This window comes from Canis lupus, chromosome 5 (genome assembly GCF_003254725.2).
Source record: "Canis lupus dingo isolate Sandy chromosome 5, ASM325472v2, whole genome shotgun sequence".
Taxonomy (NCBI): domain Eukaryota; kingdom Metazoa; phylum Chordata; class Mammalia; order Carnivora; family Canidae; genus Canis; species Canis lupus.
In genome coordinates, this window is record NC_064247.1 from 5,897,310 (window position 1) to 5,913,221 (window position 15,912).

The 15,912-nt window shown below is 52.1% G+C and overlaps 1 protein-coding gene across 6 annotated transcripts in view; it reads right to left on the reverse strand.

Annotated features, from left to right (window-relative positions):
* The window catches only part of FLI1 (Fli-1 proto-oncogene, ETS transcription factor), a 122,936-nt gene that overhangs the window by 50,539 nt on the left and 56,485 nt on the right, over nt 1-15,912 (reverse strand). For 4 of the 6 annotated variants that reach the window (XM_025464931.3, XM_049109765.1, XM_025464933.3 and 1 more), the window contains one exon: nt 1,569-1,780. The exons of 1 other annotated variant lie outside the window; for it this stretch is intronic. In XM_025464931.3, the coding sequence (XP_025320716.1) occupies nt 1,569-1,780 (212 nt within the window). Of the gene's footprint in view, nt 1-1,568; nt 1,781-10,811; nt 10,866-15,912 lie in introns of all 6 variants that reach the window. One more of the 6 variants, XM_035716483.2, reaches the window with a different exon arrangement.

A 15,912-nucleotide genomic window follows, 5' to 3' on the forward strand; every position in this document is an offset into this window, starting at 1 on the left:
AAGCTCAAGCCATTTTTTTTTTACTCTCTCCTCTCATATACCCTCTGTCCCCGCTCCCCCATAGACTTCAATATTTGTCCACCTGAGGCCCACTCATTATCCCTTTGCTGTGTCCTTCTTGTATCTATTCCTTCTGATTTCCCTGATCATTACCATCACTTGAATAAGAACTTGATAATTTCTTAGTGGGATATTTCACTAATGTCTTCTCTTTCTGACACTTCCTTCCCCGCCCACCCTCTGTACACAACTCTGTAAACCAAGCTCTGAAGATGTTACACGTCAAGTTTATGCTTCAGGTCGGTATCTGCATGTGGAATAAATCCTGTATTTTCTAAGCGTGCCATTCAGAGCCCCCTTTTTTTTTTTCTTTTAAAATTTTTAAAAAACTTTTATTTATTCATGAGAGAGAGAGAGAGAGAGAGGCAGAGACACAGGCAGAGGGAGAAGCAGGCTCATGCATGAAGCCCGATGCGGGACTCGATCCCGGGTCTCCCCGATCACACCCTGGGGCAAAGGCAAGCGCTCAACTGCTGAGCCACCCAGGGATCCCCCAGAGCCCTCTTTTAATTTCCATTTTTATCTCCTTGTGCTGTAGGCCCATTGGCTGGCCTGATAGTCCACGAATAAGACTCATGTTTTCTCTCTTTTAAGCCTTGGCTCGGAAAAAAAAAAAAACAAAACAAAAAAAACAAAAAAAAACAAAAAAAAAAGCCTTGGCTCAGAACGATCGAGATCACTATCGAGCACTTTCTGCGTCCTAGGCACTGCCCTGGGTCCTCCCTCCACCGCATCAGAGTCAACCAAACAGGCCCGTGAAGGAGCAAATCCTCCAGCCCCCGGTTCAGAAAGGAGGAAGCTGGAGCTCAGACAGCTAAATAGCTCGTCCGAGGGCACAGCCGGGAGTGAAACGTGGGCTACCCACCCTCCAGGTGTGCCCTTCCTTGCTCCTGTGATGCTTCTTTGCTTGGGCTCTCCTCCCTGTTTCCATGAGGAAAGTCTTACTGCCCTGGGCACCACCAGTTTCTAATACACCTCCCAAGTGTGATGCGTCCTCCCTGGCACAGGAAGCCTGTAGATGTGATCGTCTTTGTTCTCACTTCTCAACTTTTACTGCACGGATGGTTTGGTCATCTTTGAGACCGACCCAGAGAGGTCAAGTATCTTCAACAGGACAGGTAAGGTATGTCGTCACTAAGTTACCCCCAAGAGGGACTCCACCCAGGCCTGACACAAAATAGGCGTTCCAGAGTGTCTTCGTAGGGCCACGAGCCTGACTCTGACCTGGCCTTTGAGGGCTGTACCAAGGCGCAGAGAGCCAGATGGGCTTTCCTGGCCCTGCTCAACCCCCAGCCTTTCATCTCAACTCTCTAGAGACTGACTCAGGCTCCCCAGCCCAGCACCAGAGCTCCCACCTGCTGTAGACACCCTGAGGGCCAGAGGCCACTTAGGTCAGATCTGCTTGACTCAGATACCTGGGGAGCAAGCATGCCTGGAGCCTCCGCAGCCCCGCACCTGGCAGCCGGCCGTGCCCACCCCTAGGAGCAGCGCAGGCCTGGCGGGCTTACCTGGATCCATTCATGTGGTCATACTCCCGCTTGACATTGACCCTCACCGGCTGATTAATCCACTCCTGCTGCGGTGGGAGGGGGTTGATTTTGTGGGGCTGGCCATAGTCAGGGCTCCCTGAGGCGGTCATGTCAGCCTTGGGGAGATGGGCCGCCGCTCCGTAGGCAGAGTCGAAGAGGGACTGGTCGTCGCTCACCACCGACAGAGCCTCCTGGAGGGTCAGAGAGGGAGACGGAAAGCCCAGTGTCAGTTCACCTCATGTCACTCTTCACCTAGTCTCCTTCTGAGCTGGCAGGGTGGCCCAGGGCTACCCCAGGCGGCCAGTCCGGCTTGCTGATTGACTCACACTCCCGGGGCAAGTTTACCCGTATGCAAACTCACTGGGTTCTCAGCAGGTTACCCTGGGTGAGGAGGGGTTTGGGGCAGCGGAGTGGGGCTGGGGGGGCCTTCGGCGTGTGTTCACTGTTGGGTCTGTAGGAAGGAGGGCGGGGAGCAGGGGGCCAGGAGGAGTGGGTCCACGGTGTGCGTGTGTGCGGAGATCTGGTGGTGCTTGCCGGAGCAGTCGGGCTGGAGGGGGATATGAAAGTGAGCCTTGATTTTATAGGTGAGGCCAGCGAGACCCACCCAGAAAGGTTAAGCATCCAACTCAAGGTCACTCTAGGGAAGGGTGGGGCCCAGGGCTGTGGCTGCTTCTAATTTCAGTTTCCTTATCTGTAAACAGGAATAAGAATAGCTTTTTCAGAGCTGATAGGTGGGTTAAATGAGAAAAGGCTTGGTACAGGTGTCTAGCTTGAAAAACTGCCCCGCACTGTGCAGGGGGGTTCTCCAGGACGTGCGGTGCATCTTACACATCCGTGACTCAGTTGGGAGGCTGCCTGCATCCTGGGGACAGTGCTCGGTCATGCTTTCTTGCCTGGCTCCTGGAGATGAGAGCTTCCTGTCTTAATTCTGATGATTCAGCTTGCCCAGGAACGAGGGCAGAAGCCCAGCTCTGTGGATGGGGGAATCCAGCAGAGACTCTCAATCTGCCCACGCCTCCTGTCCCATCACCTGGTGTAAGGCTGGCTTGCGGAGATCTGCACTGCGCAAGGGAGCCTGGCACTTTGCAGGGACCTCCTACCCGCCGAAGCACCACGAGAAGATGCTCCCACTATTCCAGCTCACATCAGATCACAGAGGCCCCGGGCCACAGACTGGGGTGTGATGTTCACTAGATCGCATAATTACACCAAAGTAAGTTGTCCGCCTTTCAGAAAAGAAGGGAACGATCTCTAACCCAGAATTAATTTATAATCTATATAATCGGTAATTATACAATCTGCAATTGTGAAAATGAGATGGAATGATATACAGAAAATGCTTAGAACAGTCTCTGGCACCCACTGCCACCCGACAGATGTCAGCTATGATGATTCCTAGCGTTCCAGTGAAGGTTTTCTTAGGCTACTTGCTACTTTTCCCTTAAATTCACATGTTAGAGCCCTAACTCCAATACCTCGGAATCTGGCTGTATTTGGAGAAAGGGGCTTTAAGGAGGTGAGTCAGTTGAAATGAGGCTCTTCGAGTGGGCCCTGATCCAATCTGACTGGTGTCCTTATAGGAAGAGGATATCTGGACACCCAGAGCCCACCATGAGGAGAGGCAGCAAGCCATCTGCAAGCCAAGGAGAAGCGCCCTCAGAGCCCACCAGCAACCTATCTTGCACTTCCAGCCTCCAGAACTGTGAGAGAATAATCTGTTGCTAAAGCCACCCAGTCCATGGAATTTGGTGATGGCAGCCGTAACACAGCCCCTTTGCTTAAGCCCTCCTTATACCTTGTAAAATGACAGTCCGCTCTACCAGCCGACTGTCGCTGTTTCTCCCAGGGTCGTTCTCCACCCCAGCAGGAGGACAGCCAGATTTCAAAGAAAAAGGCTCTTCTGTGCCTGTTTCCGGCTGGGATCGAGGAAGAATTACTGGAACCTGCTCCAGGAAGTCTGCTCTTGCACCAGAAGGCTTTGGATGGTGTAGATACGGCCAGAGATGGCAGTTTCAAAGCTGAGCTGCCTGAACAATATCGAAAGGCTCACGTTCCCCCCCCCCCCCCCCCAGAGGTGTCCCTTGACTCAGACCTAAGAGATGCTGGGATCCTTCTTCATGTTTCACTTAAGTGTCCTTGAGTCATGCTCAGATAAAAGCTGGGCTTCCTAGAACCCCTGTCTTTCCATTATTGGACCCATCCTCCACATCCTGTTAGGGAGCAGACCTGGCTCCAGGTCCCAAACCAGTTTTGAGTTGCCATCCAGGCCCTCGGTGTTATGGTTCCAGTTTGAAAAGCATGACGTTGTAATCTTCCAGAGAGTCGAGCCTGAGTCCCTGAAATTCCAGGGGGGTCCTACATGAGGAGCAGAGACACATTCCCACCTAGGACCCATCAGTGTGCTTCTGATGATAAAGGTGAACGCTCACCAACCCTGCTGCAAAGAGAGACCATGTAAGGAATCGGGTGTCGTCTTCTACTGCGGAGAGTGGCTTTATACTTGGCCAATCCTGCACAAATCTCGGAGTTTCCAATTAAAGAACATCTTATCTCCCTTCCTCGAGGTCAGGGGAAGCAATGGTGGAATATTTGAAGGAAAAGAGGTGGGACTGGGGATAGCGATGCCCTAAGGAAATAGGAAAGATCCCTCCCATCACTATCCCTAAAGAGAGCGGGCCAGGAAGCAAGAGAAGGCAGGGTTCCAAGTCCAAGGGCACCAAGCAGGTGGCAAAACCAAGGTTCAAGTCAAAGATGGCAACAGAAACAGAGAAGGTAAATTTGGGGGCTTGGATGGCAGACCATAGAGAGACTTCTGGGGGAAATGAGAACGAATAGCTGACGGGATAAAGTGGCTGTGTGGTAAAGGGCAGAACACTTGTTTGAACTCATTCTGGAATATAGTTCACAATCAAAAGAGACCCCAGCCAAGTGGTAATATCACAGGAGCAGAGAACCCTGGCTTCCTCCAGAACCTGTCTGGCCCCTCCTGCCTGACCGGTCTTCGTCCAGCAGGCCAGGCACGTGTGCGTCCCATTGCCTTTCTTTTTCAGGCTCTTTCCCTCACGACTACACGCTGGCCCGCTCCGCCCTCCCTCAGCCCTCCTTGCACATTCCCTGGTCAGCTGCAGCTCCCTTGGAAGTTGGAAATACATCCTGCCACGGCGCAGCCTCAAACCTCCGAGAGCTCGCTCCATGTGGACCGCAGCAGATCTCCTGCCAGCCGCTTGCTTTCCCACAACACAGCCTTACCCACCCTCACGTTTCATGACTTTCCCCCTCCTGCACCTCCTGCCCAACGCCCCCTGTTCCCACTATCTCCCTCTGTTGGGGCTTGCATCACTTTGTCTGGCCTTGGGCTGTGGGCACCCTTTCTTTGTCCTTTCCACCTGCATGTGCATCTGATGCTCCCTATTTTCTAAGGTAAATGAGATCTTCCTCACCCCATGAAACCTTCCCTGATAATTCCCTCTAACTCATTTGAGCTTTTAACAGCCCAGTAAGAATACTGCTTGGGTAGGCACAAGCCCCCTCTCTCTCTCTCTCTCTCACTCTCACTCTCTCTCCTACTTCCAGTCATTGCTAAGCAATTGCTAAGCAATGGGCTCCCCCCACCCTTGCCCCATAACAGCATGGAGAAAAGAATTTGTGGTTGGGGGAGGCTGGAAAGAGAGAGATGAAGGAGAGCAGCTCCTAAGGGCAGGAGGCCGGAGATGATGGCCACTTAGTGGGAATAATAGATTTGGTCAGACTGGACCCCAAACAGGCTGATTTAAGATCCTGGTGGACAATTAAATTGGGGATGAGAACATTCTCACCATCTCTGAAAGGAAACAGCACTCCTTTAGTCATTGGAGGCTGGGAGCTATGGGAGAATCCCAAGACCACACCCCTGGCAAGTATGCTTCTGTCTTTAAGATGGGGAGCCTTCTCCAAACTGCTTTGGTGCCACTGGGCGCAGTAAAGGAGGACAGGCCAAGAGGGAGGGGCGGGCACAGAACATGGCCCTGGGTGTCTGTGGCCGGCAGACTTGTGTGAGACATCATGTCACTGCTGGGGACTCATGGGGGCCACCGGGCGGTAACAGGTGTGGGTGTAGGCACCAAGCTACTGCTTTTATCACGTGAGAAGCTATTCAGCTGGCAGACATTTCAATCACATACTTATAGGTTTTACACACGTGCAGCTCTTGCTGTTTTATGTATGTCTTATAAAGCTGTTTACTTTTACTTAAACTCTTAACACTTCTAGAAGTTTAAACATAAAAATCTTAACACCGAAAACTCCTTGCAGGAAGGACTTGTCGGTTTTCAAGAGCTTTTGGCTCATGACTTGATAAGAATTTAATTTTTGGATGAGAAACTGAGTTTAGAGAGACCTTCCTCATGAAATTCACAAACTATTCTTAGGGCAACTAAGTTCCTTCAGTTCAGAACAGCTTCACTTTTTCTATTGACTTTGGACATGACACAAAAGACAAGTTATTCTTTACAAGGTGGTTGAGTCTGGGTTGCTTTGAGCACGCTACATAAAAATTGGCTTCAAGGTGAAGAAGACAGAAGGTATAGGCACCCTAACCCTGTGTGGCCCCTGTTTCAGGGTTAATTCTTTGCCCTAATAGCTGTCACTGGGAAAGGAAGCCCTGGATTGGTGTCATCATTATATTCTGAGAAGCATCTTTCCTTTGCTCTGCTGATTGCTGGGACAACGAGGCTTGTAATTCAGGGTGCTCTGGTCCCTCAGCCACTGAGTCCTAGACCCAGAGGGAGGCACACGGTGCCTTGACTCCAAGCACATTAGCACCCCACTTGACCCATTTGCCAGAGAGCTCAGACAAGGTCGACTACCTGGAGTGGCAGCTGGAGTTGTGAGCTAAGTGGATGGGCATATTTGCCCACAGAAATGTTGACCAAACTGTGTCAACCTTCCTTCCCATGATCCCCTGCTGGTCCAGGGAACCAACAGAGGTATAGGGCCAATGGGGCACCTGTCTTGGTATGGGATGCTCCTTACCCAGTTTGGATGAAGGGCCTTATAACATCGCTTCTAACATATCCTGCAGTCTCATTATTTAAAAGAGGTCATATACTCAGCCATTAGAAAGACAAATACCCACCATTTGCTTCGATGTGGATGGAACTGGAGGGTATTATGCTGAGTGAAATGAGTCAATCAGAGAAGGACAAACATTATATGGTCTATATTCATTTGGGGGAATATAAAAAATCGTGAAAGGGAATAAAGGGGAAAGGAGAAAAAATGAGTGGGAAATATCAGAAAGGGAGACAGAACATGAGAGACTCCTAACTCTGGGAAACGAACTAGGGGTGGTGGAAGGGGAGGTGGGCGGGGGGTGGGGGTGACTGGGTGGTGGGCACTGAGGGGGGCACTTGATGGGATGAGCACTGGGTGTTATGCTATGTGTTGGCAAATTGAACCCCAATAAAAAAATAAATTCATAAAAAAACAAATAAATAAATAAGTTGAACTGATAAAAAAGAAAAAAGAAAAGAGGTCATAGCAGACAATTAGCGTAGCATTTGTTAGGTGTGAGGCCCTATTTATATGAGTAATCTAATTTAATCCTCTTAGCAATTCTATGAGGGATGCACTGTTATTACTTCTATTTTTTTCAGCTGGAAACATGGCAATTCAGAGAAGTGAAAGAACTCGCTCAGGTGACACAGCAAGTGAGTGTGATCTGGGGTTCAAATTCAGGTCGGCTGCCTGGTCCCCTCCCAGGGAGACCGTGAGTGCTCAAGGACAACTCCTGAGTTTATTGTAATTTAGAGCCCAATTTTTGGAGCTGGGAAGAGACGAATCCCAATCTGAGCTCCATCAGTTGCTCATTAGTGCGTCACCTACTGCGATTTATTTATACTCTCCGAACTTCATTTCCTTATCCATAGAATGAGGGTAATGACAGTGCCTCACCCGGCAGATATTGAATAAAGGTCAAATGAGATACTGCAAGTGAATTTCCCAGAGCAAGTGTCTAAAGTTCTTAGGATATGGGAAATAGTCAAATCTAAAAGAATCTGGATGCCAGGAGTTGGCATTGGGACCTCTGCATGGGAGCCATGAGATGGAGCGGGGGGGCGGGGGGGGGGGGTGCGGGGAGGCAGATAAAGCCAGAGATACACCTTCTTCTCCCCTGGGTGAGTTATTTCAACGGAAGTTGCTTAAGGTTCAAAATTAGCAGGTTTGGAGATAATAGCAAGATTTTGAAATGCAAATTCCATGAGGGTTTTGAGAACAGAGTCTGCTTCGCTAATGTGTTTCCACTCCTATTTTTCAAACCATGCACGTTGTTTCATTGCAGCCCGAAAACCTCTCTTTCTGGCTTCTGAATTCAGGCTTCTAGATGGCACAGATAACATTCTGTTAAGTAGCCAGGCAAGTGACGGGAAGAGCCATTTAGTGCTGAGCTAATCAAAGTAGAGGTGGCTACCACCTACTGGGAGTGCCACGCGTACATCGTACATCGTATATGGGAGAAATATCAGAAAAATGCCATATGCGTCTGTGAATTCATTAATAAAAAAACTTCCCTATTTTGGAATTTGTCATCTACATATATATATAGATAGATATACAATAAATATATATATATATTTCTTTCTTTCTCCTTCCTTCCTTCCTTCCTTCCTTCCTTCCTTCCTTCCTTCCTTCCTTCCTTCCTTCCTTCCTTCCTTCCTTCCTTCCTTCCTTCTTCTTTAAATACTAGCAGATGTATCTTCCCAAATTTGTTTTCCTTAGATTAAGACAAATGTTACTCTCCGTGTGCACGTCAGTTGGGTGATAGGGAGATGTGGTCAGAGCATTGCCACATGATGGCCTGACTGATATTAATGATGAGCAAACAATTGCATCTCTGAAAAAGCTTTGTTGAAACAGAGATGGAAAAACCCCCAGAGTAGCGGGAGGAAAAAAAAAAGTTTAAGATGATGCCTGGATCATCTCTGCATTCTATTTGGGAATACATGAAAGAAATTTCTGCCGTGGCCCGGTCCCCAGAAGAATACACGTAGAAGAGTCAGAGGAGGAAAAGCGCCAGACGCCACCATGGAGGGGAGACCCTGTCCTTTGCTCATTCTTACTGCTGGGTTGAGTTTTTATGCTAAGCACAGGGAATGATCCAAGACATGGGGCCCCAAAAAGCACTAATTCTACTTTGTGTCCTCCCCCTTACGCTCCCTCTCCCCTGCCCAGAACCCTTAGAGTACCCGTCTCTGTGGCCAATGAGCTTGGCTGGGTGGGTGCAAGGGCCGTCAAAAGCAACCACCCCTCCAAAAAAAAAAAAAAAAGGCAACCACCCCAAGTTCCCTGCTGCTGCCCTGCTCAGCGGGTCCGCCGGAGTCCCAGACCGGGCCTCTGGAAAGCTAATCTCTGGGTCACCGCAGGGAAGCACACCAGCTTTGGCTTTTTATTACATTCTTTGCATAATGACATGAAGTCCCTTTTCTTGTCAGCCAGACAGCATATGAAATTCAGACAAGATTCTAGGTAGGAAGCAAAATGCTCTGACTTCTCTGTTTTCGAAAATCGGCGGGCTCTGCAGCAGTGGGACCATCCAGCTCGGGGTGGGGGCAGGGGAGGGGGGGGGTCTCGTCACAGTCACATCTAAAGTACCGTGGTCATATCTAAAGCTGTGAGTTAGGTCGAGCCTTTTGCTTCTCTGCCTCTTCTCTCATTGCCAGCCATGCACCCACTCCTCGCTCATTATTTCGGCCCCACAGAGGGCAGACGGACAGAAGGTAAAACTCCAAATGAAAAGAACGTAAACTTGGGATGCCTGGGTGGCTCAGCGATTGAGTGCCTACCTTCGGCTCCGGTCATGATCCCAGGGTCCTGGGATCGAGTCCCGCATCGGGCTCCCTGCAAGGAGCCTGCTTCTCCCTCTGCCTGTGTCTCTGCCTCTCTCTCTGTGTCTCTCATGAATAAATAAATTTTAAAAAAATGAAAAGAAGGTACGCTCTGTGACAGGTTGAATAAAGAAGAAGATGGAAAGCATGAGTCAGTCACCAGATATTAAGCGGAAACCCCTGGGTGCACGGTGTGGTGCTGGAGCTGCCTTGTGCTCGCTCATATTTGCCGGGCTGTCTTTTCCCAAAAGGGCCATGATGATATAGCCAAGCCCCGCCACTCGCCGTCAGCAGACAGGCTCTACTTCCCTGCCCCCTGGAGCCCAGCCGGGCCTTTATAACTGCCTCAACAAGCAGAAGATCGCAGGAGTCACGTGGCGGGCCTTCCGAGGCCAGGTGATAAAAGGCAGCAGGACTTCCACCTGCTTCTCGTTCTGTCTCGGGGCTCTAGGCCTCGGAAAGCAGCCACCATGCCTCGAGGAAGCCCAAACCAGCCCACGCAGAGGAACGACATGCCTGGAGAGGCCCACACGGAGAGGACCCCGAGGCCGCCAGCCACCGGCCGGCATCGGCCTCCAGACTCGGGGCGATGAGCCTTCAGATGAAGGTCATGCTCACGAGCATCATGGTTGTTTTCTGTGGCTAAGTTTCAGCACAACTTCTTACGGAGCCTCAGGGACCAGAACATTTCCTACCACTTTAATCAGCAACAAGAGAACCCGGATCCAAGGCTGCGGAGGATGATTGAACCCGTACCCTTTTCACTAGGTTTCTGACCCTGGCTGTGGGAATCGGCGTCGGGATGAACCAGATGGGGAAACTGAGCCTCTCTAGGTTCACTCGGTGAGGAAGAGTCCCTCTCGGCCTTCGGGCCTACCTCCCCTGATAACCACCTAGTACGAGGACCCCTAAACAACAACGAGAAAACAAACAAATAAAAAGCAAACCAGGACCACTTTTTTTTTTTTTTAATTAAAAGAATAAACAGAACAGGCACTATTTGATACTCTGAAGCTCACAAGGAACTTGTACGACTGTTACCTCTTTTAAGCATTTTAAGAGGTTCATTAGGATCCTCATATTATTAAAAAGGAAATTGAGGCTTAAAGCGGTTCTACTATGCCTTAGGTCTCTCAGCTAGTGAACCGCTCACTGGTAGCCCGACTGCAAAACTCACGCTCGCCCCTCAAACTCCTTCCAGCCCCGTGACTATAGTCCTCGGTTGTGCCACAGAGCCAAACCCACCACGGGAACTCAGAGCGCTTCGCCCATTTTCTCAAGTTATTTTATTGAACTCTCTGCCCCCCTCCCCCCTTCCCACTCCTTCTCTCCCCCCTCCCCCCCTTAAATCTTCACTTACTGGGGAGGGGGCTTCTGCAGCAGGCGACCCAGGGAAAGGCAGCCAGCCAAGTTCCTAGAAAATGGAATTAGAATCCTTTGCAGATGAAAGTACTTTATTTAATGGAGTTTAATAAATTAAGGGAATGAGTCTAAATGAGTTCAGAGAAGAGGGTCTCTGTGTTCTATAAAGGCATGCCGTGTAACAGAATCCAGAGCTGTGGCCTTGTGTTAATCACGGTCCCCATTAGATGCTTCTCCAGCTCTCCCATGGTATCTACCTTTGCCTGTTGACTTTGAGTTTTCACAGTCACTGTTTTGACCATAACCACATTTAAAGGGCATCTCTAAACATCAAAGTTAAATCCTCCTCCCACAGAGAATGATTTTACTGCTGAAAAGAAAAAAAGTGCTGAATATGGAAACTAACAGGAAGGGGATAGAAGGTTAGTCTGAACCCCAAGACGGGAACACTTTATAGTATGCTTTACTTTCTGTTTCTTTACAATGGGTCTGACGGCTCTCCTGCCTGCATTTTCTCGACGACAGTGGGGGTAGCAGAAGGCCCAGCAAAGACCTGTGGTGTAGGGTGGGTTGCCTTTGACCACCCAGGGGTCAAGCTCCACTCCTCTCCCATAGTAGGGGGTGACCTGGCCCCTGGGGTGGACCCCATGGTGTCGGAGGGGTAGCTGGGGACGGGGATGGGAAGCGGAGGGCCGCTCGGGTTAGGAAGCTTTGGATGTTCTCCTCTGCGAACCGGAGCCCACGTTCTGCTGCCAGTTCCAAGGGGCGGAGAGGGGTAAACTGAGCCCCCGCTGGTCCGATAGGGTTATGGTGGTGACAGCTGTCAACCAGCAACACAGAAGCCCAGGCGCCACGGGGGAGGAGCAGACAGGGGAGGACGGGGACGGACACCCAGATGTACCAGCGCAGTTCCCTGTGTATTGATTTCACTCCTCAACTGCATCGGGACTTTATTGGGCCTCATTTCACAGGGCTGGCAGTTCCAGGCGCCACAAACACCGCAACGCTTCCACACCAGTGGCCCCTTTCCCTCCTCTGGCCCGAGGGACGACCAACAGCTCAATGATTGGCACCGCGGGTCCCCCTGGACCCTGCTCCAAAACCAGGGGTGGGCGCCCCAGGCCCGGGGCACACGTGTACCCACCCTGACCTGGAGGGTGGGGGTCTCTCATTGCAGAGGTGGTGGCCAGTGAGGACCACTGACATCCGGCCTGGCCTGGGAGCAGTCTCTCTCCCCGCGAGGACCCTTGAGCGCGCTTGCCCCCGAAGGGGTCAAAGGCAAAGGGGCAGAGGAAATGGGCCTCTTGGGCTCTCCCCTCCCCCCACAGGGAGCTGCTTCTAAATGGTTTCAATGAAAGGCCCCAGTCCCACGGGTCCCACGCTGGGGCAACGCGGAGCCCTCCTGGCTGAGTGCATTTGGGCAAACTACCTAAGCGCTTGGCTCCTGGAAAATCGTAACGGTCTTCTACCAATGTGTCATGCTCTCTGACGACGATGGGCGGCCACACTGCCCTGCCCGCAGACAGCTGAAAGCGTGGAAGCAGTGTCCTCTGAGGGCAGCGGCTGCAGGGGACCCCCCAAGTCTGCCTTTCACCCTGCGCAGGGTCTGCAGAACAGCCTGGGCGCTGGGGACAGCTCCTGCCCCGTCCCGTTGCTTGGCAGTGTCCTCGGGGCCTCCTTGTCTCTTGGGTCTGGCTCACTAGCCTGACCGGGAGGATCTCAGCCTGGGCTGCGGCGACAAGAGGGGACTCTGTGTGAGGACGGGATGGGGGGCAGTGAGGCCGTTCAGACCTGAAAGGATGGGCTCCCCCAAGGGGCAGACAGTTGCCCAGCAGGGGTGGAAATGGCACTTTGTGCAAAGTTTGCAGGCCCTGGGGAGAGGAGGAAGGTGCCCTCGGGTGCTTCTTTGACGCCTGGGGTCACGAGAGCTTGCCCATCCTTTTTTGTTCCCAAACCAGGTCGGCTGCTGGAGGCACCCTCCAGGGAGAGAAGCCCCCCCCCCCCCCCATCTTACCCTCGGTTTTCCCTCCTACTTGCTCTCTCAGCTCCTGACACCCAGTAGGTACGCAGTGATGACCTTTTCTGATGGATAAAAGCCCCAGAGCTGAGAGGAAGCGCAGCGACGCCCCCGCATGCCCTGCCAGCCCCTCCGCCACCGGCTGGGTTTCCTGTCCTGTGTCTGCCCTGTGGGCGACTTCGATGAAGCCGGCGCCCCACACTTGCCTGCTTTCCTTCACAGCCGCGCCCCACGTCCCTTCCTCGTTCCCGCTGACCGCTCCTTCTCGACAGCCCCTCGAGGTCCTGTTCCTAGAAGCTACGATCTTATCTGACAATTTCCTCGTGTGACAGTTTCCGTGGCAACCGGTGTCCTCCGAGTCACAGGAAGCCCACGAGGAAACGTGCGCCGGTGGGGGCCCCTCGCTGTCTCCCCTGCAGCTAGGCCCGTGGAGCACCCCGGCAGCAGGGGGAGGGCACCACCACCCCGGGGAGCGGGGCATCCGGCCTCCTGCGCCCGAGCTGGGCGGGGGGTGCCAGCCACGGCTGGCGCCACCAGGGACAACTCCGTGTCACCGCAATGGGCGCCAGGCCTAGCGGGAGAGACTCCGTATCAGTTCATCTCCTCGCAGGGCGCTGGGCAACCAGGGGCCCCTGAGCCCATTTCGGCTCCAGTCGGCTTGTCTCCTTCCCATGACTCAGGCCCCAGGGGCCACGCTTGGTGACCTCACGCCCGACGAGTCCTGGGTGCGTGATTTCCAGCTCTCACATCTGGATGAACCATCCTCCCTCCAGGGTGCTTCGTTCTGTTGGGGCCCTGACGGCATGTGGTCACCGCGCCATTGCAGCGACGTGTGGCCGAGTCCCCGAGGGTGGGGGTCCATGGAGGGAGGGGTTCTCTTCTGGGCCGGCTCAGCAGCCCTGACCCCATCTCTGCCCAGCATCCCGGCTTTAGTCCTCCCTCTGTTCCCCTCCTCTGGCACCCCCTGCCCCCTGCTCACATTTCCCTTCTGGAAATGCCCAGAATTTCTGCACTGCCCGCCTCCGGCTCCCATTCCTTCTCTCCCTCCTGCTCCTCCGCATGCTAATGTTCTGTTTAAAATAGATTCTCCTCTGGTTACATAAGACCCAGCCCTCCGAACCTTGGGACGCCTACTGCCCCCTGGGTGCCTGCAAATACCCGGGTGAAAACCCGCTTCCTCTGCCCTTGGCTCCCACCCCGGCACAGCACTGCCTCCGCAGCCCTCCTGCCCCATCAGATCTCATTGATGCACCAAACTCTCATGGAGGGCCTGCTACGGGTCAGGCCTTGGGCGAGGCACAGAGATAAAGATTCCCCAAAACTGTACACTTGTCCTCCAGAAGTTCCAGTCTGGGCAGAAGACTGATCCAGACATCGATATTCGTGTGGAGGTGGGAAGACACAGCAGTGGCAGGGGCTCGGGGAGGCCTCCTGGAGGAGGTGGTGCCTGAGATGACCTTCCAGGACACGTCAAGTGCCACGACCTCCAGGAGCTTCCCGCCCCCTCCAGCCCACCACAGTCACCTCCTACACTGCTGAATCCATACTACCTTCTATCTCGACCACCCATTCAGCATTTTATTCCAGACTGCTTGGTCACTCGCTTTGCTTTCTCCTTCGCTCCTACCATCTGCGGTAGGTGTTCATCGGTTCACCTTCTGTGAGACCGTAAATCCCTCAGGGACGGATCTTCTTTGCCATTTTCCCTAGACATTATTACCACTGATGGAGAGCCTTGACTCCCTCATCCCTACAGCGGGCACAGTGACAGCACCCGCTTGAGACGGGGCGAGTTAACACACGGAAAGGGCCCCCCACTGTCTTCTTCGAGATGTCGCCTATGGAGCCAGACTGACAGGATCTGGATTCTACATCTACCTCTTGGTAGTTCTGTGACCTGAGGCAAGGCTTTTTAAATCTCTCTGTGCCATAGTTTCCTTTTCGGTAAAATAGCGATGACAATAATTGTATTCTCACTCATGCCTGGCACATAGTAAGCAATCTCGGAACCTCATCTTCTTTATATGATTCAGAGTCTAACTTATTAAGAAAAGCACCTCATTTCTCTGGGCCTGTTTCTTAAGTTACAGCATTAAAGGACCCAATTAGATGATACCCCAGATCCTCTCCAGGGCTCCAATCCTAAAATCAATTAGTGGATTGATCCTACACCCCCATTTGCCTGAGACAGTCCCAGTTTATGCCTATTGTTCCAGAAAATGCTAACTACTACCTCCCTTCACTCTCAGAATGTTCCCGTTTGGGTGACACATTATATGTATGAGCAAGCTCAGATAGCTCAGTGTATCTTAGCTTCATGGGACCATTGGTTGTCATCCTTGCTCCCCCTTCCAGGGAGGAGGTAAGGGGAACCGAGGACAGCCTGGTCTCTACACAAAAAGCCAAGCATCCGTTCCTCTTGGAGCTCAGGCTCCATCTCCGGTACACAGCTGGTCTTTCGGTTGGCAGCCACCCTCAAAGCGGTCGCCCACTGGGTTGGCCTTCATCCTTGTTTGACTTGAGTGCCAAACCTAGGCAGTCTGGCACCGGGCCCCCTGTCTCTCGGCATCCATCTATAGGAAAAGCAGATATTTTGTGAACAAGTCCTGCCATGGCCTTCCAATGAAAACATCTCAGTGGGATTACATGGAGATATTTTCTTTGTCAATCTCAGTAACGCTTTAGAACAGAAAACCCAGCTGAAGCCCACTGACAGTTCCTGGGGACTTGGGGCTGATTTAGTTACTCTATAAAGGATACTTAGAGCTCTACTCTTGGAAGCTTCTGAAGGGATTGGCCGTGACCAGTAGGAGCCTGTCTGTCTCTCTCAGGGACATGTGTCATGGTGGCGGTAAGGCTTAATCCTTGACGGCTCCAAAACTTAGGGGAAATGGGACAGTAGCCCTCCAGGTGGGGACGCCCTGAGCAGATGTGCACAAACTTCATCAGCAACTTTTTCCTTCCCGTTCCCTTTACTCCGGGCTCCATTGTCAAAGGCTGTCGAGTTCTTATACTGCCACTTCCACTTAGTTTTCTGCACGGTTGAGATCTCCCACGTTCATTATGGCCCTGGTGATTTCCA